This window comes from Macrosteles quadrilineatus, unplaced genomic scaffold (assembly GCF_028750875.1).
Source record: "Macrosteles quadrilineatus isolate MER2022 unplaced genomic scaffold, UCM_ALF_1.0 Scaffold_3__2_contigs__length_128488019, whole genome shotgun sequence".
NCBI lineage: Eukaryota > Metazoa > Arthropoda > Insecta > Hemiptera > Cicadellidae > Macrosteles > Macrosteles quadrilineatus.
Window position 1 is genome coordinate 7,298,725 of NW_026542596.1, and position 24,211 is coordinate 7,322,935.

At 33.8% G+C, this 24,211-nt stretch overlaps 1 protein-coding gene across 2 annotated transcripts; it reads left to right on the forward strand.

The window, feature by feature from the left end:
• The first annotated feature begins 14,693 nt into the window (after window positions 1-14,693).
• On the forward strand, window positions 14,694-24,206 carry LOC128989573 (pyrokinin-1 receptor-like). Of its 2 annotated transcripts, XR_008490454.1 has the most exons (6): window positions 14,694-14,986; window positions 19,429-19,645; window positions 20,798-21,074; window positions 21,771-21,985; window positions 22,327-22,904; window positions 23,121-24,206. XR_008490454.1 is itself a non-coding variant. In XM_054411481.1 (5 exons), exons 1-5 carry the CDS (start codon window positions 14,802-14,804, stop codon window positions 22,648-22,650), a joined length of 1,218 nt encoding a protein of 405 aa, XP_054267456.1. In that variant the 5' UTR covers window positions 14,694-14,801; the 3' UTR covers window positions 22,651-22,978. The 2 variants fall into 2 exon arrangements, 1 of the variants encoding a protein (XP_054267456.1); XM_054411481.1 differs by lacking the exon at window positions 23,121-24,206 and having other exon boundaries at window positions 22,327-22,978.
• Window positions 24,207-24,211: the final 5 nt, after the last annotated feature.

Consider the following 24,211-nt stretch of genomic DNA (forward strand, 5'->3'; position numbering starts at 1 on the left):
ACTACTTTAAAGATTTCTCGTTATGTCTTTGCCTTTAAAACTAAAATACTATGCGTCCCCATATTGAAAGAATTTATAATGGATTGCAATTATATTCTATGTAGCGGGTTGAATATTAGTTAGTAAGAGATTGAAGCTAAAAGTAACAATGTGGTTTACGTTCCAGACTAATCTCTAGTGTGTTTCATGAAGGATTTGTTAAGCTTGGTTTATCAATTTAGTTAGTTTTTGAGTATTATTCATTGTTTCTGTAAGTATTTTATATATTCGTACCCCAATGCGATATATTTTTTTACCACAAAACAATTCCACATACAATTAAATATAGATCACAAACAATTCATAAAACCATAAAACACTTATTTTATTGTTCGAGTTTTTTTTTTATGATTATAAAAAATGACTTGAATGAGAAATGAAATATGTTAACAGAACTAAATATTTCAATTTTATTATCTTTAATATACAATTTTCAGTTCTTATGTTAATCAAGTAGAAATTTATAGCTGTAAGTATTAAGAATTAAAAGAAATTATTTAAGTCCCTGAAGTAAGAGACCTGAGCTTAAAAACATAATATTATTAAATTGAAGCAAAAGATTTCGTAAGTTCATTATACGTTTCAAAGAAACACAATCTTAATTCGGAATCATTGATGTTTCATCAAGCTTATTATGTTTAGACGGTAAGTTTGAAACTGAAACATTTTTAAAGTTAATAACAGCAAGACGACTTCTCTCCCTAAATGTAGGTGCATGTCTAGGTATAAGTATCATGCTCAATTACAGTCATGTCTAGTAAATCTTTTCCTCTAGTTTTAGAGTAAAGATAATACCAGTTTATTTCAGCTGTGAAACCATAAGACAAGAGACAGTTTTTGCTTATGATTAATTTATTAAAGCAGTGTTATATTTTGTGGTAGAACAACACAACATATACACCGTGTCCAAAAAAAACACTGAACAATTTTATTTACTTATATAAAGTTTATTAACAATCACACGATAAACTAATTACATTTTAACTGACACAAATATTCATAAGTTTTGTTTGATATCGTATGTGTTAGTGATTTCAATATGGTTGCCATTGTTGGCAGAAAGATAGTCAATACGGCTGTCCAATTCAGCCCACACTCTATGGCGCATTTCGTCAGTAATGTTAGTAAAGGCTGCATTTAATGTTCTTCGCACTGCAATATCTGACTTACTTAGAATGTACCACTCAACGTATTGCGCTTTCTCTCGTGCGTTCATGGTGCCTGCTTAATGACAGGGCAATGTTTTTAAATTTCAAGTTTCAAGTGACAACAATGAATCAGCTGATAGTTACAATTGATATTGAACAAAACTTCATGAGCTCAGTTATCATATGATTACCTTCAAAGTAGACTAGATATGCCTAGACGTATTATATAACAATTTAAAATTGTTCAGTTTTTTTTTGGGACACGGATTATGTTTTGTATATGTATATTTTGTTCTGTATTTTGTATGTTTTGACGGTAGGTTAGAAGCTGAAATATTTGTAAGGTTATCGCGTATTAACTATCGCGTTTAAAGCAGAAAGATTCATACAATACATACTGTTACAATTTATACACAGATATTTGAAACTAAATATTAAAGAACTATACCAACTTAAAGTACTTTGTAGTTGCAACCATGATTTATGTTCTTGGAATGTAGGTTTTAAAAATCAAAACTGAATTAAATTGCACCAAAGGTAAAAGTTTAATTCACTAGCATCGTGTGTCAATTAGTAAAACCATCATATAACTATTGTTACAAGTGATATAGCACCATCAAATGACCTACGTGATATCAATGATATTGCCAGGACCAATCAGGAACGAGCGAGGCGATCGTCTTCTACCTCGACAGCTTCTAAATGGCCTCATTTGGCATTGGCCGCCCTCACCTTGTAGTCCATGGCCTTTATAGAAGTTATTGTTAAATTTCGTTTTGTTATCACTTTTTTATATGACCAACTGAAAATGTGTGATACATTTAATAGCCTATTAAGTTTATTTATTTTTGTATTCTATATTTGAGAAAGTAAATAAGTGCTGTTGTGGATAGTAAACCGTTTTTCAGCCTCATTTGACCGAACACGTTCATTTCTTTAAAATAAGGTACAACTATATGAACAGTTACTTTTATTACTTTCATTTTAATCAATAAGTATAACTGTGGACATTGAGGTCTTTTATTTAAACAGTTAAATGTTGTTAAGGATATTCAATAAAGATTTTGCGTTTTTGCTTAAATAACTTCGGACTTTTGTTTGGCGAAATTCAATTGTAATACATTTATTACTATGCTTTAAATCATAAAAAGTATGAGATTAAGGAGTAAGTTGTATATATAAGTTATTAGTTGACACTTTTAGAAATGTAAATTCAGATTCTAATTCAGAGTCTTAAGTTTTATATGTTTTTAATTTTCCAGTAATCATAGTACTAATTGTATTATATGAAATATACAGGGTTAGTAAAAAGTGTGGAGACCCCCTGTTATTTTTTTAACGGCCCATACTATAAAAACTAAACTCGGCACACCATTATGGCATGCTATGAAGTACTTTTTGGGCATAACCGTCACTTGGTGTTTATCCCCAAAATGGGGAATTTTGGAGGAAACTCAAAAATTTCAAATACAAAGACCCATCGAGTGACCCCTCATTTTAAAGGTCCTGGTAAAAGAAAACCAACAACGCAAACTAAAGGTCTTTATCTCAATCCAGTAAAAAATGGCAGCCAATTGAAATTCTCAGAAGTTAAATTTAACCTGCAGCTTTTCAAGTCTGGAGGCCCCCTGTAAATTTTGTAGCGGCTCACACTAGGATAACTAAACTCTACACACCTTTATTGCATGTTATGAAGTCCTTTTTGAGCATAACCGCCACTTGGTGTACTTCCCCAAAATGGGGGATTTTGGGGGAAACCCAAAAGTTTTAAATGATAAGCCCCATCGAGTGACCCCTCATTTTGAAGGTCTTAGGAAAAGAAAACTAACAACGCAAACTAGAGGTTTCTATCTCAATTCAGTAAACAATGGAAGCCGATTCTTTAGAAATCGGAAATAACTTGTATTCAATTGGCTGCCATATTTTACTGTGTTAAGATAGAGACCTATAGTTCATTTAAAATTTTTGAGTTTCCCCCAAAATCCCCCATTTTGGGTTTGGGAACTTACGAGAATTTCAATAGCCTGCCATTTTGTACTGAACTAAGATAGAGACCTCTAACTTGCGTTGTTGGTTTTATTTTACCAGGACCTTCAAAATGAGGGGTCACTCGATGGGTCTTTGTATTTGAAATTTTTGAGTTTCCCCCAAAATCCCCCATTTTGGGGATAAGCACCAAGTGGCGGTTATGCCCAAAAAGTACTTCATAGCATGCTATAATGGTGTGCCGAGTTTAGTTTTTCTAGTAGGGGCCGTTAAAAAAATAACAGGGAGTCTCCACACTTTTTACTAACTCTGTACATTCTTAACAAGTACAAGTGGAACATCTTTCTCAATTCATCTACTTCCACAGTTTTAAATCGTAAATGAATCAATTCTTTATTTAAGGAATCAGGTCTGATTCGATTTGTTAAATTACAATCAAGACATCTCAAGATTTTCATATTCAAACCACACAATTCTGTTTCAATTTACTTCAGCAATAAATATTTCGATTGAGGTATATTTTTGTAGTCTAGGTCGATCTTTCCAATCAATTTAATTTTTCAGCTAACTCAATATTTACCTTATTCGGAGTTGCTTCCTCTAAATTATGTCCCGGGCCCTTACGTTGGTTTTTCTACGTTTCTAGTGTATCACTAACATGTTTTAGAATTACAATTTGAATGACCAATTCAAATTGGGGTTAATCCAAATAATAGGGGTTACAGTATGGGATGAATTTGGTCATTGATAAAAATAACTTCTTGGTCAGCATTGTACGTGTTATTAAAATTTAAGTGTTATAAGACGTTTCTTTTATTTACTTTCCGTATTGATAAAAAGTAACTGAAAACTGTGATTAAATAGCTTAAATAATGTTTAAGAATTCTTAGTTTAGTTAAAATATATTTTAAAAACTAACTCTTCGGCCTCAAACCCTTTTTACCAGCCGCAAACAAAAAGACTCGGTGGAAGTTATAATCTGTAATACTGTATACTGTATCAATAAAATATTTTACATGTATAGCGTGATAAGTGATAAATGTATATTGTGTTGTGATTTTAAGATCAAGGAATCTAATGAATCGTATTTAATGTATTTCTGCGCTGAGGTGTTTAAAACTTCGTTTATCCGAAATATGTAACCGCTTGTTATTTTCAGCAGTGCTGACAATGTATCACATTCGTTAAATTTTCTGCAAAATCTGTTCTGGTAAGTCGAACGTGTTTGCATTTTCTTCAAATAGTCAGTAGGAAGGTAAAATGCCACCATTCATATTTGTAATTGCTTGTTAAGTGATATTAGAATGCAAAAATGATTATCTTTTCTTATGTTGATTATGCAACAGAAATGTTCTAATAAGAAGACATGTAGACATTTTTATCAGTTATGGCAACCATATAGGAAAACACCTCTAGTGAAAGTATATTAGTATATTCTCTAGTTAATTGGCAGGAATGTAATTCAAATTTACAAATTACAAATTGTTAAGATTAAACAAACAAATATATTTTAAATAGATAACGAGTATATAGCCCGGGCCTGTGGTTAGGATTGTATTTATTTACGTTGGCCAACAGCTCACTGTTTGCTTCCTGCTTTGGATTGGCCTGAAGGTTAATATCTATATATATATAAAAGGCAAAGCCCTCACTGACTCACTCACTCACTCACTCATCACTAATTCTCCCACTTCCCATTTACCTAGGAGGCTGAAATTTGGTACACTGATTCTTTAGGCATTAAATAGGAAAACTAAGTAGTTTTTATTCTGATCGGACTCTTGGGCTCCGCCCCAGTGGCTCTGGAGTTTCCCATGTTAGCCTTATGATTTATCATATTTAAAGAATCTTAATTAACAGCTGTTTCAATTAAACAAGTTGGTTCTATTCTATGATGTTCAATAGCATTTAAGTTACAAGGATTACCAACAGGGTGCAGCACTATTATATTTTTAATTTATGACAACAGCTAATTTGCAACAAAAAGGTGAGTGAGCGTAGCGAACGAACTTCAACCTGGAGGTGAGTTAGCGTAGCGAACGAGCTAACCTGAAGGCAAGTGAGCGCAGCGAACGAGCTCCAACCTAAAGGTGAGTGAGCGTAGCGAACGAACTTCAACCAGGACGTGATTGAGCCATGCGTATACTTATGAAGTTAAACGGGGCAAAGCCCGCGGGTACAGCTAGTCTTTAATAAACACATAAAAACTAAATTACTAGACTAAATTAAATCTTGCGTATGCTTCGCATCGAAAATTCACTACACTCTTCTTTATTCATACACTTCTAAACATAACAACCAATGATGTACGTACAACAAACTGTAATACTTCTTTAACCTACACTAGTAGTTATTGGAAGTTTTAAAATTCATCAATACATTGAACTTACTTTCTCATAAAAAAGGGCATAAATTGGACAAAACACCCTTTAGCTAAATCCAAGGCGCTACGCTATTGAAGTTTTCCTTCACTCTTACACTAAGTCTAAGTAATTCAGAAAAGGAACTAACAAAAGGCAATCAGTAGGAAGGCTGAGGATTATGTGAACAGACACATTTTAGTTACAGAAATCTCAAACCTAAAAAAACTCCTACTCATGCCGAATATAAACATGCGCTGAAACTGTCTTTAGATAATGCATAAGGTTGCCGAATCTTAAAGCTAGTCTTTACACAGGTGTCTCAGAACTCTCTACCAATATTTAAGAACATTGTTCCTGAGTAAGAAACATATCTAAATATCAAATTTAAATTGTCCAGAAGTCCTTACTTACTCACACAGCCGCCATTGTTTTTATTATTAACTTTTTTCTAAAAAGTAATTAAAGATACGAAATTGAAACTTTGCGAAAACATTTATGACAACTCGGCAAAGCTACAAACAAATTCTGACAATTTTTCAAATTTACAAAACAAAATGGCGGCAATTAAAAATATTCGTTTCTTAAATAACTGAAAACCCGTAGATTTTACAAAAGTTTTAAATTACCGCCATTTTCTTTCATTATTGAAAAATTGTCATAATTTTTTGTAGCTTTGTCTAGTTGCCATAAATGTTTTTGCATTTCAATTTCGTATCTGAAACCACTTTTTAGAAACAAATTTAAATGAAAAAACTAAATGGTGGCTGTGTGAGTAAGTAAGAACTTCCGGACAATTTAAATATGATATTTAGATATTTTTCTTACTCAGGAACAATGCCCTAAAATGTTGGTAGAGAGTTTCGGGACACTCTGCATATTATAAACCAAAATAGTTGATGTAGCAGGATTCATTATTTTATCAGACAATAAAGAGGTCATATTTACCAGATCTAATATTGCAAGCAGCACACCATGCAGCAAATAGGGTTCAAGCATTGACTTAATAGTCAAAGGTTCAAGGTTACCAGATTAGTCTTATTGAAGCAGCCACCTGAGCTCACCCTTGCTGTATACGAATAGACTGTACTAACACTCTACAAATGTATAAGAAATATTTCAATCAAAACTTATTGCTGGATAAAGATATATGTTATTTTATTTGTAATCGTAGTGAGTCCAAAATTTGATCAAGGAGATAAATTATTCTTTTAAATGCGTCGATTAAGAGAACCATTTGAGTGTTAGTGTTTGAGTGAAACACAGATTTAGTAAATTTTATTGTTTACAGACATGACGTTGTTCTCTAAACAAAGACTGTCATAAAACACGAACGAACAAAAGCGTTCTCTGCGCCCCTTTGTACATCCTAAATACGCATTCATATACCATACGGTTCAGGGGAAACGTTATTGCTTGTTGAAAATAGTATGGAATATAGACTTTTCCCAATGATATGAAGTGATATTATCCCCACGTCAAAGATTATAATTTAACGTAACGTTTATTTTTTATTTGACACATCAGTTTTCAATGACATTTTGCGGTGCTTCGCTGCAGATTATAAATGAATGATATCATTGACTACATATACCTATATAGTCAATTAACAATTACCTATACAGTCAATCAATGACTGTAGGTATATATAGTCAATGATGATATCCAAAATGTGTCAATCATTGAGGATTTAGGTTACAGAATATGTAAATGGTATTATTTTCACGGAATTAAGTTATTAAAAAAAATAATAATTTTGGTAATTGATAAATTTACCGAAGTGTGGCAAACATCTGAAGGTTTTATTTTTTAAGGATTTGATATCTATCTATACTATTATAAAGAAGTGGTGGTGTTTGTGTGTGTGTGTGTTTTTTTGTATGAGCTAATCTCAAAAACTACTGCACTTACTGGGCTCAAATTGCACACAAATGAAGCTACAGCTCTGAGGATACATAAATAGAACTATTCCCGCTCCGATATTGACCTAGGACTTTTAGCCATATTTTAAAAGTTTTTCTAAGCCTATAAAACTGTTTAAAATTTATGATAATTTCTTCAGTTCTAACCCACCTGGAAGTTGAAATATTAGGTAAGTAAGTTTTAGAATAACCAACCACTTAAGTCTAACGTTTACATGTGGTTTTTTCAAACTTACTGAAGAGAAAAGTATACACACTAACCAATTATTACAAGCAGTTAACAGGCAGTTAACAAGCATTATGCCTATTTAAACTGCGCAAACTAATTCCAAATGTAGGACATAGTTACGTGTAACTCATTGACAATTGTATTAATAGTCAAAAGTATAATCATAGACTAATCTATACAAGTAGACTTCTCATCCCATTGTAAATTTTAAAGCTCGTTTTTCATGTCCGCTGACACTTATCGCTACAGTCTACGAAACTTTGTTTTTATTATTTTAGGGATGGTTTCATGATTTGTGTTTACTATTTTTTACACAACTAGGGGACCAGTTATTGTTTATGGTTAGATCGTTTTTATTTGGTTAAACGAGTTTTAAATATGACTGAAATAACAAGAAACAATTTGTATACAAAACAGCGCACCGGACAGAACTAACAATAAGATTGGCTTCAGATGTTCCATAAGGATGATAAATCTACTAGTTGGTTCAATTTAATCAGCTGTTGAGCAATATCATACCCTGGTCAAATGTAAGCAAAGTGAATATAAGTAGAGTAACTATACATTTGGGATTTTATTTCTATTTCTACGGAGGATGTTAAAGATTTCAAAAGCCCCACTTAAGGAGATTAGAATCCAAGGAGGAAAACTTGGATTGATTTAAAAGACAGTCTATGTTTAGGAAACGTTCATCCTTGTGTAAAATATGTTGATGAAACATCAATGACAACGTTAAAGACAACTGAACACGTTTGTTTAAGGTAATGACGTTTGTTTAATGCGAACCAAGCATTGTTAAACACAGACTAACTGTTTTGGTACTTTGACACACGCAGTGATGTCCTTTATAGCTTTTTATACAACTATTGAATGATAAAGAACATGTTGGGTGAAAAAGTGGTTAAGAGGTTTTCAAAATAAACCAGAAGACCATTTTCATTTATCAATTTAACCTTATTTTGTTTCGTCCATTTAATGAATTGCTGGTATGTAATTGCATACCTTTGTTTTGATTTAGGTGGCAAAAGATTAGCACAAACAGTTTGTGCTCTCATTTCCATCTCGTCAACACCACTTTCACTAACTGATATTTTAAAATCAACCTTCATTTAACTTCCACCAACTTAGGTTAAGAATACGCGAGTATCAACAGGAACAAGCCGGATCAACAATTAAAATTGTTAACTGATCAGCTGATCAGCTGATTATTTGACTTTCGAAGTATTACAATTGTACTTCTTTTCTCTCAATCCTTGAACCTCATTGGTCCGTTACCCGTGTTGTTATGAGAAAAACTATGCTGTTATGAAATGAAACTATGCTGTTATGAAAGTAAACAACTGTTAAGTGAAACTTCAATTCTAAGAACTGTACTGAAATGGCTACCGGTACTTTAAAAAACTGTCGTAGGTAAAGAACAAAACAACTTCCTATTAACTTATCTTAGCTCCCAATAGTTCTTTTATCAGAACATGTTTTGTAAGGTTGGTTTGTAAACAAAGAATATTTATTGAGCGATCCATACGATGAGAAAAAAATTAATAATTAATACATTAAATTTATCCAGATATTTTTATCCAGATAAAAAAGCTAATTTATCCAGATATTTGTCTTGTAGCTTTTATGTAGTAAAGCTAGTTATTTAGTCTCTAATATAAAAATAATTTGTGAGAACCTTTTCTGTATTCATTTAATATGCTAAATCAATAGACAAGGTTGTCTTCCAGCTACCGGGTCTCGGCTTTACATATTTGTAGTGCAATTAGTGATAGGAGGGTTTTGAGCCCGGAGAACCTTACCTACTAGACCTTGCACGTAATTCCATCTAGTATTACAATAGTGGTGTTGCGAAAAATGGAATTAAAGTAGTATTTTTTTGGAATGGTTATTGACAAATAAATGCGGTATTAAATCTCTCTTTTAAGCCTACTATACTACTATATGTTTAATAACACTCAAAGTTTAATGACCATTAACAATTTATTACGTTGTTTCATTATATTACAAATATTTAATTTTATTTCCATTGTAATAAAAATGCTAATGATTTCAAAACACGTTTAATTTACATTTATAAATCCCTCTTCATAAATCACATTCATTTGTTTGTCTCGCTACACTGTAAGTTTTGATTACATGTATGAAACATTTGATTACATCTGAAATGAAATTGGTATTTTGTATGAAGTGATTGTAGGCTAAGCATGGAATTAACTGTAATAACAAAATCGAGGGCTTCAAAACAAAATCCAAGTTCCACACGTATTTTAGAAAGGTAATAACGACACATATTGGGAAATAACAGAAAATGCATGCCAATATCTACGTATACATACACCAAACATTTTTGTTTCAGGTATATAAAATGAAAATCTATTTAGAAAACTCATTTCGTTTCAAAAATGCAAAAAACAAAGTACCTGATTAGTGATTACACTATCTCATTTTTTTATAAATATATTAACTAATATCCTCTCTGTAAATTTATATAGATTTTACGTTATTATTGTCTTGTAGTCAATAAATAATTCCTAAAAAAACAACAAGAAACAACTATATAGGTATATCATTTTAGGGTGTACTATTTGGGCTACATTAGATAAGGCTGTACAAAAATAAAATAATTTATCGAAATTTTTAAGAATTTCTTAAAAGCTAAATAATATTTTTAACGCTGTAGGCTACACGTATATGGAGAAAATATGCCTTTGTGTTGAGAATGCGTTTTAAAATTATTTATTGAATAATGTAAAAATGTTAAAGAAATTAAATGTTAACAATATTTTTAAATTAGGCTACTAATATGACTACAGTATATCAAATACATCAACTGCCTTAATTAACATTTGCATAACAAACTAGTATGTACACGAATAAAATAAGTATGTTAATTTTGTAATGATATTCTGCCAATAATAGATTGAGTGAAACTTTAAAACGTACTAATATTATTAAGTTGTATAAGTTTACCATCTAAAAATAATCGAACAGTTTCAATGAAAAACCTAGATTACCGTATTAGAATCGTTGCCCCAGGCTGGATTGTAATAACGACATAAATTGACACTTAACGGATGTAAACTTCACAAAAAAAAAATTATTTTGTTAGATCACTTATTCTGTTTTATTTGATATTTCGATTTACTAAATTCCTAGTAAAAGATGCCAAACCACATTCTGTTTACCAAACTACTTTAGCGTTAGCTCCTAGTCCTTTCTTCTTGTTTTACCTTCTATCTTTTTCAATTTATAGCCAACAAGCATCTGGCCACTGGTGGAATTCGTGTAATTTTCCATAAACACAAACAACTAGAACCATAACAGCAAATATTTATGAAGTTGGTTCGAACTATGGGTACTATAAACAGAAGGATAAACGCACAGGTAGCATGTCATAATTGTTTTGCAATGTCTTGAAGCAAACTGGTAGGTTTTGTTGATGCTACGAACACATTTCAACAGCTGTCACAGTTTGTAACTCTCTGAACTGTATGATAATAACCTCAACTTTCATCCAGTAAATCATCTGATTCCCTTCGACTATTACAGCGTTGAAAATCTGCTCCAAACGGTAGAAAATAACATAAAATAAAAAAAATATATTTTTAAATTCATACTGTTAAGTACAGTAATAGGCTTACGTGTTGTAAAAAATGCGTGTACAATTTGTAAACTCCACGTAGTAGATTAGGGTAGATTATTTATTTTTAAATGAATCAGCCTTTAATACTTTTATACTTTTCAATGTAATGGCGACCATACAAAGTTGGTATTAAAAGCCAAGTATGAATGGAGATGAGTGTAGGATGAGTGGCGCGATCTTGTAGTCTTGTTAGTTAAGGCCGACTTATTCCTTAGACACAGCTGTTAATTAATAGCCCATACAGCTAATGGCAACTAAGGGACCTACAGTTTATAGTGGAATCCGAATCACATTTTTGCCTTGGTATATACGATGGTATTTACAAATGGATAACAAATAATGAGACTGTAAGGCAACGAGAGGCTAACTTCCAAAGACTACATTTCACATGCATGAAGCTATAAGCCTTGTAAGTTATCACTCTTTGTTTAATAGTCTTTGCCTTGTATTGGTTGTTGATCCAGAAGATCAACCTTTTTAATCGGTCTTTGTATTGACATCATTTAGGGGAAAACATGTTTCAATTTTATCTTTACTAAGGATTTCTGGGTAATTTTTGTCTTCAAAATTTTAGAATGAAGATTAAACACATATCATAGAAAGTAAACCAACATATATGCCCTTTAAAAGTAACGCAATCCAAACTAAAGGCGTTTTGAATAACAATTAAAATCACAGACATAAATTTGCAATTAAAAATGTATATTATATTGACAATACATAATATGTAAACGTTATGACGGATATATTGGTAATAAGTTAGGAACTTACTTAATTGAAGTTTTTGCACCATTAGGCACATTCTAATGGAATACTAGCAAAAAAAAGTCAATGTGACACGACGTTCTGCCGGTTTAAACTAAAAGTGTTGAAGCTATTTAATTATCATGGTAATTAATATGCAAATAATATTGAAGTATTAAATTTTACTAAACCTGAATATTATTTTACTCTAAAGACTTCTTTAGATTGGCTTAACTAGTTCAACCCTCTGTAGTTTCATTAGCAATTAATTTAATCTAATTAAAGACCGTTGTCCTTAAAATTCATCGACCTGGATTTTTCAACTAGCCAACCTTATAAGAGGGTTTTCAAATATAAAATCTTCGTCTCTTTGAAATGCTTACTGCTGCTTAAGAGTATAATATCCAATTAATTTCTTGTCTATCTCTTTATCAGCGAGATCCTCATTTCCTCCAAACCTTAATTCTGGGTTCATCCGCTAGACGCAAGAGAATTATACTAAGGTTTGTGAAGTAAGGTAAACCCACGGCAAATAGTATCGTTTTCCACGGTAATATTTAGATAAAATTTAATTATTTTTAAAAATTAACTGATACAATTTGAAACTGATTTGTTATTCTATATTTTTATTTTCAGATGATCATTTACAGATCTACATAATTAATTAAATTATAATAGATTATTCGTTGTTTAAAGCTGTTGACTTATTAAAGACTATATAATATGCTTTTCATTCTCACACTGCTTAGAACGAAGTTTTTTTCTCTTAATCGTATTATATTTGAATCCAAATATGGAAAGTTGTTATTGTGATAATCGATATTGAGACTATACGTTTATCACAATATACGAATGTTAAGGTAACATTTCTTGCAAAAAGGTAATAGACCAACCTAAAAGCTGCTAAATCATATTATGTACAATCTTCACGACTAACTGTGTTTATGTGAGCACTTTTATAATTAAAACAACCATACTGTACAGTTGTAAGTACGTATTTTATTACAAACTGAATTTGTTTTTCTTCGGTTGAAAGCAATGTCAGTATTACTTACACTCTACAGTTATCAATAACGCTACCATAATAAGAAACCACGGTTACAATAGCAAGGTTATTTGCCTCTTGCAATCTTGTGCAACCAACTACCGGCAACTATTCTTTACCTGGGTTTTAGAGTATTTACTTTGGACCGAGACTGGTAAGCTACCTTACCTTATCCAACCGCTACATTATTCATAGAATATCCAAGGGAAATAGAGTTCACACATTTCTTCTGACGATACATTTTCCTTATGCCATTTGCCGTTTACTGATTTTTCATCCATACATAAATTTACATTACGATTATGAGGGTACAAAACTCCCTTGAGACAGTAATAGATAAACTATTCCATCATGAATTAATATAAGTTAATTTAGGAGTGTCATTTTTTTATTTGAGAAAAAATACTTTTATATTCCTTGGGCTACAAAAAACCATTAAAGTAGAATGTCTTGAGGAACGTGAAGCCGTTTGTCAACAAAATTATAAATATATTTACATTTCGTGCTAAAATATTTATAGAATTATGGATTTTTGGAAACAACAACAATCCATACAATGGGTATAAAACTAATGGGTGGATAACCATATACAACTCAGTAGTATAACCTATATCGATGTATGAGGTTGAAAATTGAAATCTTTTGAATGCTACTACATTGAATAGGCTCCCCGGTATTTGTCAATATAGGCCTACCCGCAGCTGTGCCACTCTCATTCAAAGCATATGCCTCCTAACCATAAAACCTTATCGGCAACGGTCACTTGTTCTTCACTCTTTTATTTTTTTCGTTGCAAATTTGTTAATATTCCGGCATTAACGTTGACACTACTAACTAAAAGATCCTGTTAGTAAAGTAGTAAACATTTTTCTCTTTTTCAGACTAGTTCTAATAATGTTTGAGACAGACAGAATATGAGTGTGTTTCATTGGAACTAAATCAATGACTTGAAAAATCTCATCTGAATAGTTAAGTTAAAGAATTACGAAATCAATTTATTTGTAAAAATTAGACTTAACCCTTTACATTTCCATAATAACTTCTTGATCAGCATTGTACGTATTATTAAATTTACGGAAAGTAAATAAAAGAAACGTCTTATAACACTTAAAACATATATTTACGCTTATACTGTTACTCACAAGACGGTAAATATACAAAACAGATGGTAAGGGGTGATCGATTTCGATTGGACACTCCAATCATCATCAGACCCAATAGGTGAATGATTCATTCTTCTATTTACTTCTTTTCTTCCAGGGTCTTTTATTTACTTTCCGTAAATTTCCATAATGGATATGACCCTTAGAACACACACTTCATTCTATTTTTAAATCGTTTGGGTAGAATTTGTCAACAAAATCTCCGTAATAGTACTGTAAGATGCATTTCTTTAAATACAATACATCATACTCGTTTATTGTCTTTTTCAGAGATGAAGATTCCAACACACACAGCAACACACAATACATCTTTGCACTCTCATACAATTCAATGAGATGAGCACCGAGAGTCAAGTAATCTGGACCAATGATGGATCAGAAATGTGAGTCATGAACAACTGGACTGAGAGCAACAGTAGTGTCAGCTGGTGGGAGGACGTCACTAACCAGACGTCACCATGGGGCGAAGACCCAGGGGTAGTCTACATCTCTCAACGCGACCCTCTCTTCGTCGTCGTCCCCATGACATGTCTGTACGCCGTGATCCTGGTGAGTGGCGTGGTCGGGAACATCAGCACCTGTGTCGTCATCGCTCGCAACAAGCATATGCACACGGCCACCAACTACTACCTGTTCAGCCTGGCCATCTCGGACCTATTGCTGCTGCTGACTGGCCTACCTCAGGAGATGTATCAGATTTGGTACAGGTGAGAGAATAGTTATCGACACGTATAGAGTGAATATTACAAGTAATCACTGTACAGTTCAAAAACATATTTGTGTGATTTAAAGAATTGCGGGATTAAGGATACGTATATGTAAAAGATGCAGTTTTTAATCGCAAAAATTTAGAAATGAGAGGCAATAGACCGAAAGCTCACTCGAAAAACATACTTTAATTGGCTGGTAAAGTAATTAAGCTATGCGTGTCTTCTTGGCTGGACTACGAATACTTCCAATAGTGTCAGACCATCTTATGTGTTCACGGATTCTCAAGATTTTCATTAAATAGTAATATTCTTCCATTCCCTATTTAAAACTATTCTACTGCGTTGTAATTGACCTTCATAAACAAGTTTATCATGTTAAATGTGAAACACTGACACAGTTAAAAAATACCCCCGCCGCAGCAAACCTGCAGACTAAGCGAATTTCCATTTGCCTGATTTGATTTTCAATTAAATCTATTCAAATAACATTAGGTTTAACGAGTACCTAGGTTTGTTGCCTACAGGGTAATAAAGTGTATTTTTCAGTAAAATATTAACAGCTTAGTATAAAATAAATCGATTGGCCAAGTTTGATCCAAATATATGCATAAACAAGCAAACTACAAAATTTTACTTATTCTCCTTAAGAATAACATGGAAATTTTTAATTTATAATTTTCTCCGTAACCAATAACCATACAAAAACACTTCAATATACTGAATTATTTGTTTTTTAAGCTCTTCAAAATGGTTTAGAAGAAATTTGGGAAATTTTATGTTTTGAGGGTCAAAAATGAGAAAAACCAATTTTTACCCCATAAATCCCCCCATAAAACCCCGTTCCCATTGTCCGATCATGCTGGCTCGCGAACTCGTTCGAATAAACGTAGGTTTACACGTTTGTACTAAATTTCATCAAAATCTGATCATTTTTGCTCGAGTTATCGTGCTGACGGACACACATATATATATATATATATATATATATATATATATATATATATGAATTTGAACGGATGGTGTTTTTGGCTTCTAGGAACATCAAAATGAAAAAGTAAATCGGTCCCGGGACTAAGTCTTACCATGAGACCTACGGTAGTAGCTTATTCCCCATAGGGAAATTCGCTAAAAATACCTGACTTAAACGACTTGAGCTAGTCAGTGTCTTAGTATTCATATTCCCCCTCTTGCTTATCTTTTAAGAACAATTTTGTGGAAGATTGGTATCTTATTGCATAGCAAATGAATCTGTAATGTCTTTTTCACCACATTATGATGTTTTTAGCTGTTTTGGTACGTTAATTGGTGGTTGAAAGTTACATTTTGCTGGTCATGACAGCTGTCATCGTCATTTGGGGACCGAGGAGGTTTTACATCCCTAGGGCAAAACGGCAGAAGGAAGATTTCTCAGGCGCCGTTTGACGTCACTAACTGCTGACGTCACTTTGAGGGAACACCATTAGCGCAACGATGCGATTGGGAGCCACCGGCCTCGGTGGTGTAGTGGATAGCGTGTCGGGCTGATAATCCGAATATACTGGGTGCGAATCCCGCTGGTAGCACTAACTTTTTGTCAACAATTTTTTTTCATATCAGCAAGTTAGGTTAGGTTATGACAGTTTAATTTTATAATTAAAAAATTATAAAATTGAATTTTAGGCATTTATAATTTTATTTTATGAACAAAACTATTTTTTAGATTAGTAAACCTTTATTCGATTTTGCCATTATTAGCACGTTTAGTTAGTTTGGTTAGGTTATGGCAGTTTAATTTAATAATAGAAAAATTATAAAATTGTCTGTTTCTTCAGACGTTGCAGTTTGTGACGTCAGCAGTTAGTGACGTCAAACGGCACCTGAGAAATCTTCCGTATGCCCCACCGTCCCTAGGGCCGCAAAATCAGCTGCCCGCTTACTGATTATTAATTCATTTTAAATACACAACCAGTATCCATAGCGTTGCAATAGAATTAATTGTTTTACTGTCAACACTGCTAGCAAACTATTTATTATTACTTTTGCTGATTCCTCAAATTATTTCTTGACATAACCTTAAAGTTGTAGTTGTGTTGACTATCAGTGAGCATTATTTTTGTAGTGAATAGTGGTAATAGGGTAGTGTGAAAAATGGCGTTCGTACCACGGAACGAAATAGTTTTGCAAAATCTAATTTTCGGCCCTAGGTACGAAATATACTATTCTTTGGTTATAAATAATTAAGGAAACATACAATAAATTAATTTGTCGCAACATTATTTTTTTAGTAAATTTAGTGATACATTGATAACCATAATGTTACCTTTACAATGTTAGTTGACATTTTAATCTAACGATATTTTAATTGTTTTACAAAAGCTTTATAATAATTATAAAAATATGTCACTATATTGCAATTAGTTCTTAAAATATTTCTCAATATTTTCAGCCAAAAGTATTGTGTGGGACGGCTTGTGGAGCAATAAACACAACTTGTTCCATGGCACGGTAGTTATTGCAGCAAAGCCTGTTAAACTAGACCCTAGCATTACGCCAGCTGATTTATATACTGAGTTTATAGCCCAATGGAAAAATGTGTTGTAAATCAGAGGTTTTATATATGCAAAGGACAGTTATTATTCTCGTAATATCCCTGTACACTAACATCCTTGTAAACAATTTTTAATTGGTATTTCAGTATTATTTTAAGATTTCTATAGCTTCCAAAAGCAATGTCATATACGGATTTTTTTAATTTTATCTTTACCAAACCTTGCTTTAAAAGGTTCTGTTTATTATTTTTCCTGCCCCTGTTTGTAAATGATCAAATTGCCATACCTGTAAACAGTATGCGAAATATCTCTAGAGTATCATTCCCGCTCGCTAATCAGCTGATTTCACAGTTGTCGTTTCTACACCAACCACAGCTACGGATCCAGTACGTTCCTCAACAACCGGAGAGCAAAAGAATTAACCTAAAAACATAACCTAAACGAACCTCAACTATATTTTATAAAACACGTAAAAGTTAATCTGCGTGTTATTATAAGTTAATTATGGTGGTAGGAAAATCGGGTGTGTAATACTAGCAAAACAGTAATTTCCGCTCTCGAAATGTCTATTGACTAGGTGTATTTTCTATTGACTTTTTTAAAATTGATCATATTAAACAACATAACAAAAATAATTGTCAATTTACTAAGTTACGTTGTGATTAGACCTGAACAAGACATCTCTGTTGCACTCATGAAAAACTATTGAATGTCTTGAGTTTTAACTTCTGTATCAGGACGAGACTGCGTAAGGTAGAACTCAAGTAAACATAATGTTTCTCATTTATTAATATGAATCATTAACACGTAATAAATTCAAATGGTTGAAAATACTTAGGAGCGGATATAGATAGTTACAACATTCTTTTCTTCTATGTCTGTTACAACCACTTTAAACTGCAAAAGTTCACAAAGATAAAAAGTGAATTTCCATAACACAATATGCAAGTCCAAAATTGAGATCCCCCTTCTAACAAGAAAAAAATTGAGTTTTTCGGTTTAGCGCCTGAAACTTTACATTAGACTCCCTGACAAAATTAACCAGCTATAAGGCAACGACTTTATTGCAGGATTTAGATTTTTTAAGAGCAAATCTTTATTACTCATTACAAGGGAATATTTCGAATGAATGCTGGTTTAGATAGCTTAAATCCATCGCTATGTGTTTCGTTGGTATGTATTCGTAGAAATTTGTATACAATTATATACAGAGTGTCCCACGAAGGGGTTTAAACGTTTGATTTAAAATTTCTTGCCCATTTATACTCCGAACATTTTGAAACTTTACACAATTTATAAAGTAGGTTTAAAAAATGTCCTGGGAAAATTTCAGCTCCCTAACCCTCGTAAAAACAAAATGGCGGTATATTGAAAAAATGATACTTTAAACAAATTAAAATAGTGTTTTTGGTTTTGTAAAATATTTGTATTATTTCACATCCTAGGGAAATAATGCTTTTTAATCAGAAAATTAGAACATAGCCTAATGAAAAACCAAAAGTAGAGTCCAAAATTATTCAAACCGTGATCCATCACTAGTTAATAAATAATAATAAATTAATTAATTTAATATGATTAGTTAATTAAAAACATTCAATATGCCAAAACATTCAATATGCCACCATTTTGTTTCTCCGAGGATAAGGTAGCTGAAATTTTCTCAGAATAGTTTTAAAACATATTTGATAAATTATGCAAAGTTTCAAAAACATCGGTCTATAAATGGGCAAGAAATATAAAGTCAAACGTTTAAACCTCTTCGTGGGACACCCTATACATCAATAACTAGAATATAATTAGCCTATGGCGTAGCTTATCCTGTCTGATTGTGTATCATTAGGTGTAATGATTAATTTTGTTTAGTTAGTTTTCCACATCACAAGTACAATCTAAAGCCTGTGGTTATTCCAGGTACCCTTATGTGTTCGGGGAGTTTTTCTGTCGGATGACGTCGTTCGCCCAGGAGACGTCAGCGAACGCGACTGTCCTGACCATCACAGCCTTCACGGTCGAGAGATACGTCGCCATCTGCCATCCCTTCCTGTCATACACCGTCAGCAAACTGTCCAGAGCCATCAAGTTCATCATAGCCATCTGGGTGCTGGCTTTGTGTCTCGCAGTACCTCAGGTATAACAACTAGTGAGCACTTGTACTAGTGGTTCGAGACCAACCATCTGCAATGTCTTACTCTTACCTCTGATACTTATGTTGCAACGTTACTTCAGTGTATTTATGTTTCAAAGACAAGTAGATCCGTGACGGGGTGAATTGGTAGTCGAAAATTGATGATAAGCAAATTACCTTACCTTAACTCCTTGGCCACTCAATAAGAAGGTTTTTGGCCTCGCCAACAAGTTGCCTCCAATGCTGCCGGTCTGCCGCCAAGTCAAGAGATACACTCTGTGTAGGTCTTTCTGAACTTGGTCTCTCCATCTCAACTTTGGTCTTCCTAGCGGGCGAGTGCCTCGTGGTTGTCCATTGGCGATCTTCTTAAGCATACTTTCTTCTTTCCTTCTTTCTACGTGGCCTGCCCATCTCAGTCGTCTACTCTTCACTATGGCTACAATGTCCGGTTCTTTGTACAGTTCTCGGAGCTCTCAGTTTTTTTATTCGCCACATACCTTCTTCATTTATAGGTCCGAAAATCTTCCTCAAAATTTTGTTCTCAAAAATGATAAGTTTGTTTTCATGATTTTTAGTTAATGTAATAATAGTTTTAGTTAATAGCTAGTAAGCAAATTACTTTTAAAAATTTTCCTTATTAAATATCAAAAGGGCTGATACTAAAACGGAATATTGAAAGTATTAGCATGGAAGGCAGTCATTGTTTGCAACGCTTTACTAAATGTTGTAAGATCTCCACGACGTGATGCCCTTACCTACCACACTTGATATTCTTCTGACAAAAACATCAACTAAACCACCGCGTTGGGAGTATTTTTAAAAGTATATAAATTTTTAAATTAATTACCTAGAATTGATCTTCACACAGGATACCGTTGTAGGGAGTGGCTGGAAATGTTCTATTTAATTTAGGTCGTGGCCCGGTAGTTGTAAGGATAACTCACGCTGTAAGTCCTCCATTTCAAAACATAATATATATAATTGGAAAGGCGTAGAGCCAAGATCAGAGACCTTCTTAAAAAATACTAATCATAACACTTCTAAAATTAGTAAAAAATAGTTGGAAGAGAAGTAGGCCTAATGTATGCATGTAGAATTCTAAGAGAAAAAATAGTAGTATCCAGAGATTACAATGTTTATGTTTTGCTTCTTTAGGCAATTCAGTTTGGAGTAGCCAGCATGGGCAAAGTAAATGGTACAGACGACCCAGAGAAATTAATTTGCACTCTCAAGTTTGAGTTCATCAAGCATGCTTTCCACATCTCCACCGGTCTGTTCTTCGTGGTTCCGATGACACTGATCACAATCCTGTATATCCTGATTGGACTGAATCTAAGACGATCACGTATGCTGAAGAGGCCGAGCAGCACAAACCAGCAGCAACAGTCATATGCGACGAGTCGTGGTCACAACCACGTTGTTCGCATGTTAGGTAAGTCCAAGTTTAAAGATTATCAACTACACACATGCAGATAGATATTTTGGAATTTTCTATAACTATAATAAGTCGTATACTCCTTGTACCGATTATTTCATTATCATCACGCGCCCTCTTAAGAAGGTAACACATTTTGTAATGACGAGGCAATTGGTTTTGACTCAGTAATTAAGATTTGCTTTTAAAGGGTCCAGTAATATTGTAATAGAAAACGTTTTAATTTTATACACAACGGACAGCTTAAGAGCACTAACAACACTGGGTATAGTGATAAAAGAACACGCCAACATGTAACATAGTTATGAATCTTTATGTCATACTTACGTGCTAAATAATTATTACCATATTGACTACTAAATCAAAACTACAAGGTGTCTAGATCGAGGAGAGGGTAATATATTAATGAATGGAATAACAAAGGAATGTCCATTCCTGAGTTATCATCGGGTGGTGCTTTAGCTGAAAATGTAAAATCACATGCAAATATTGTGTACCATCAAAACTCCAAGTAACCATTGTTGCTTTACTTTCAAGACACAACCTGATAATAGAACTCAAAACCCGAATACTCTTGAACTCTGGCGTAGCCTATGTACTTTATCATTATATATTACATAGGCTACGTAGTGTCACGTAAGTTTTAAAGCCTCAGAAGAATTGTGTTTTACTATACAAAGCCTGGTGTTATAGTGGCGGTGGTGGTGGCGTTTTTCATATGCTGGGCGCCATTCCATTGTCAACGGTTGCTGGCTGTCTATGCTAGCAGCACCACCAACCACGGTCCTATGCTGGTCGCAGTCTACAACGCTCTTACCTATGTGTCTGGGGTGCTTTACTTCCTCTCAACCTGTGTCAACCCCTTCCTATACCATACGATGAGCAACAAGTTTCGCCAAGCGTTCAAGGTAAGCCAAACCATCTCATTGATTTTTTTCTAACCAAAAGTATTCGCACTTTTCTGTGAGTACACCACCAAAAATGAGACTCTGGAAGTACGTTAGTTTGGAATAAAATAAGTGTAATGTCCTTTTGCAACAAACCAAACGAAAGAAGCTGTTTTTTACCTTGGATGAAAATACTTCTTTACACTCTTACCGGGCTTTCTTGAAAATTTTGTAACAGTGTTACTACGAGTAAGATCATAAATCATCACATTCAATTTTTTTGTATTCTTGAATGCTAGACCACGGCTAAATAGCTTGTTTCCATGATATGTTCAGTTTATGTTTATCGGATTGCATTTCAGGCGACGCTGGCTCAGTTGTGTTCCCGTGGCAAAAGCAGCCGTCAAACTCGCAGCTACAGCATCCTGTCGAGGGCAGGAGTTCCAGGAACACTAGTGGCTCGGTCCTCCATGTCCTGCACGACCAAGGAGGCTGTAGTGATGGTGGGCCGTGGTCCTCGCAGTGTCCAGCCAGCCTACAGGTCACCTGCCGTGCCACACGTCATTGGCAAGAAGCTGAGGCTCAACAGTGATACTATCAGCAACTCTAGCCTGCAGGACGTGGACGACGGCGAGTACGTGGGGTACGAGCTAGCGCACTACATGGGGGAGCTGAATCGCCGGTGACGGTGACATCAGCGGCGCTGCTACACCATCTAGGCGCCGCCAAGTGCTGAAGGACATCAGCAATGCTGCTTCGTTCGTAGATGACTGAGTGCTGAATAAGGTCAGAAGCAGTAAAACAGTGCTGCTTCGGAGTGCAGATGACTGAGTGCTGAAGGACAATTAAGATCAGCAATGCTGCTTCCTTCGTAGATGACTCTAAGTGCTGGATTACGTTTAAGGTCAGCAGCAGAAAAGCAGTGCTACTTCATGTGTAGGTGACTGAGTGCTGAATTTCGTTTAAGTTCAGCAGTCAAACAGTGCTGCTTCATGTGTAGGTGACTGAGTGATGAAGGACATTCAAGATCAGCAGTGCTGCTTTGTGTGTAGGTGACTGAGTGATGAAGGACATTCAAGATCAGCAGTGCTGCTTTGTGTGTAGGTGACTGAGTGATGAAGGACATTCAAGATCAGCAGTGGTGCTTCGTTCGTAGATGACTGAGTGCTGAAGGACGTTCAAAAGGTCAGCATTGCTGCTTCATTGGTAAATGACTGAGTGATGAATTTCGTTTAAGAGCAGCAGTCAAGCAGTGCTTCATGTTTAGGTGACTGAGTGATGAAGAACATTCAAGATCAGCAGTGCTGATTCGTTCGTAGATGACTGAGTGCTGATAGACGTTCAAGCATTGTTGCTTCATTGGTAGATGACTGTGTGATGAATTACGTCTAGGTTCAGCAGCATTTAAGCAGTGCTGCTTCATGTTTAGGTGACTGAGTGATGAAGAACATTCATGGTCAGCAGTGCCACTTTATTTCTAGATTACTGAGTTCTTATGTACATAAAAAATGAGTTCACTTTTGGGAAAGCTGCTGTACCATAAAGATTCTTTCAAGCTGGTAGGCAAGCTGTGCTTGATTTTTATGTGAGTAAGAATTTTTGTTGAAAATGACAATATAGACTACCGGTACCGTATTCAGAAAAGGGTATTTGCATTCAAGCAAATTTTTGTTAGATTATTGATTCTATTCACCTTAAACTACAATTTCCGTAAGTATGTTTATTGCATAAGTATACAAATCAGTTCAGCTGCGTTCGAGACCAAAGTGTACAACTGACAGATAATTTTGGGAATACAGTATAATCAGTTGGTATAGGCATAGAATATAACATTATTGTTATAACGGTCTTTATAGGAAAGATTAGTTTTTGGTATAACTTTTTCACTTATGAACATTTTAAGGTGATTCCTTATGGGAAATTAAGACTTCCTGTCTTTGACATCAATATTTATGCAAGATTAAAACATAATAGAGAATTATTTTAGGAATAATGAAACATAATGAACTTTGGTTAGAAAACAGAGAACAAGTTTGCTAAGGTAATAATGCAAGGCAATTCTGTGGATCGAAACATAAGTAGGCCTATTTATTAAATATTTAATTTAAACTTCTATGTGACTATTCCTTTTTGATTGCATAAATAATGTGCATGTCAATCTGAATAGGATCTGTTATGATGTTTGCATTTAAATGGAAGATCTTTTAACCCTTCTTGACAAATCAAGAACGGTTAATAGCGGTATTA

Coding starts and splice junctions, on each gene's coding strand:
- LOC128989573 (XM_054411481.1), top strand. CDS start 14,802: ATGACATGTCTGTACGCCGTGATCCTGGTGAGTGGCGTGGTCGGGAAC. Junction 21,075..21,770: donor CCACGTTGTTCGCATGTTAG/GTAAGTCCAAGT, acceptor CTGGTGTTATAG/TGGCGGTGGTGGTGGCGTTT. Junction 21,986..22,326: donor AGTTTCGCCAAGCGTTCAAG/GTAAGCCAAACC, acceptor ATTGCATTTCAG/GCGACGCTGGCTCAGTTGTG.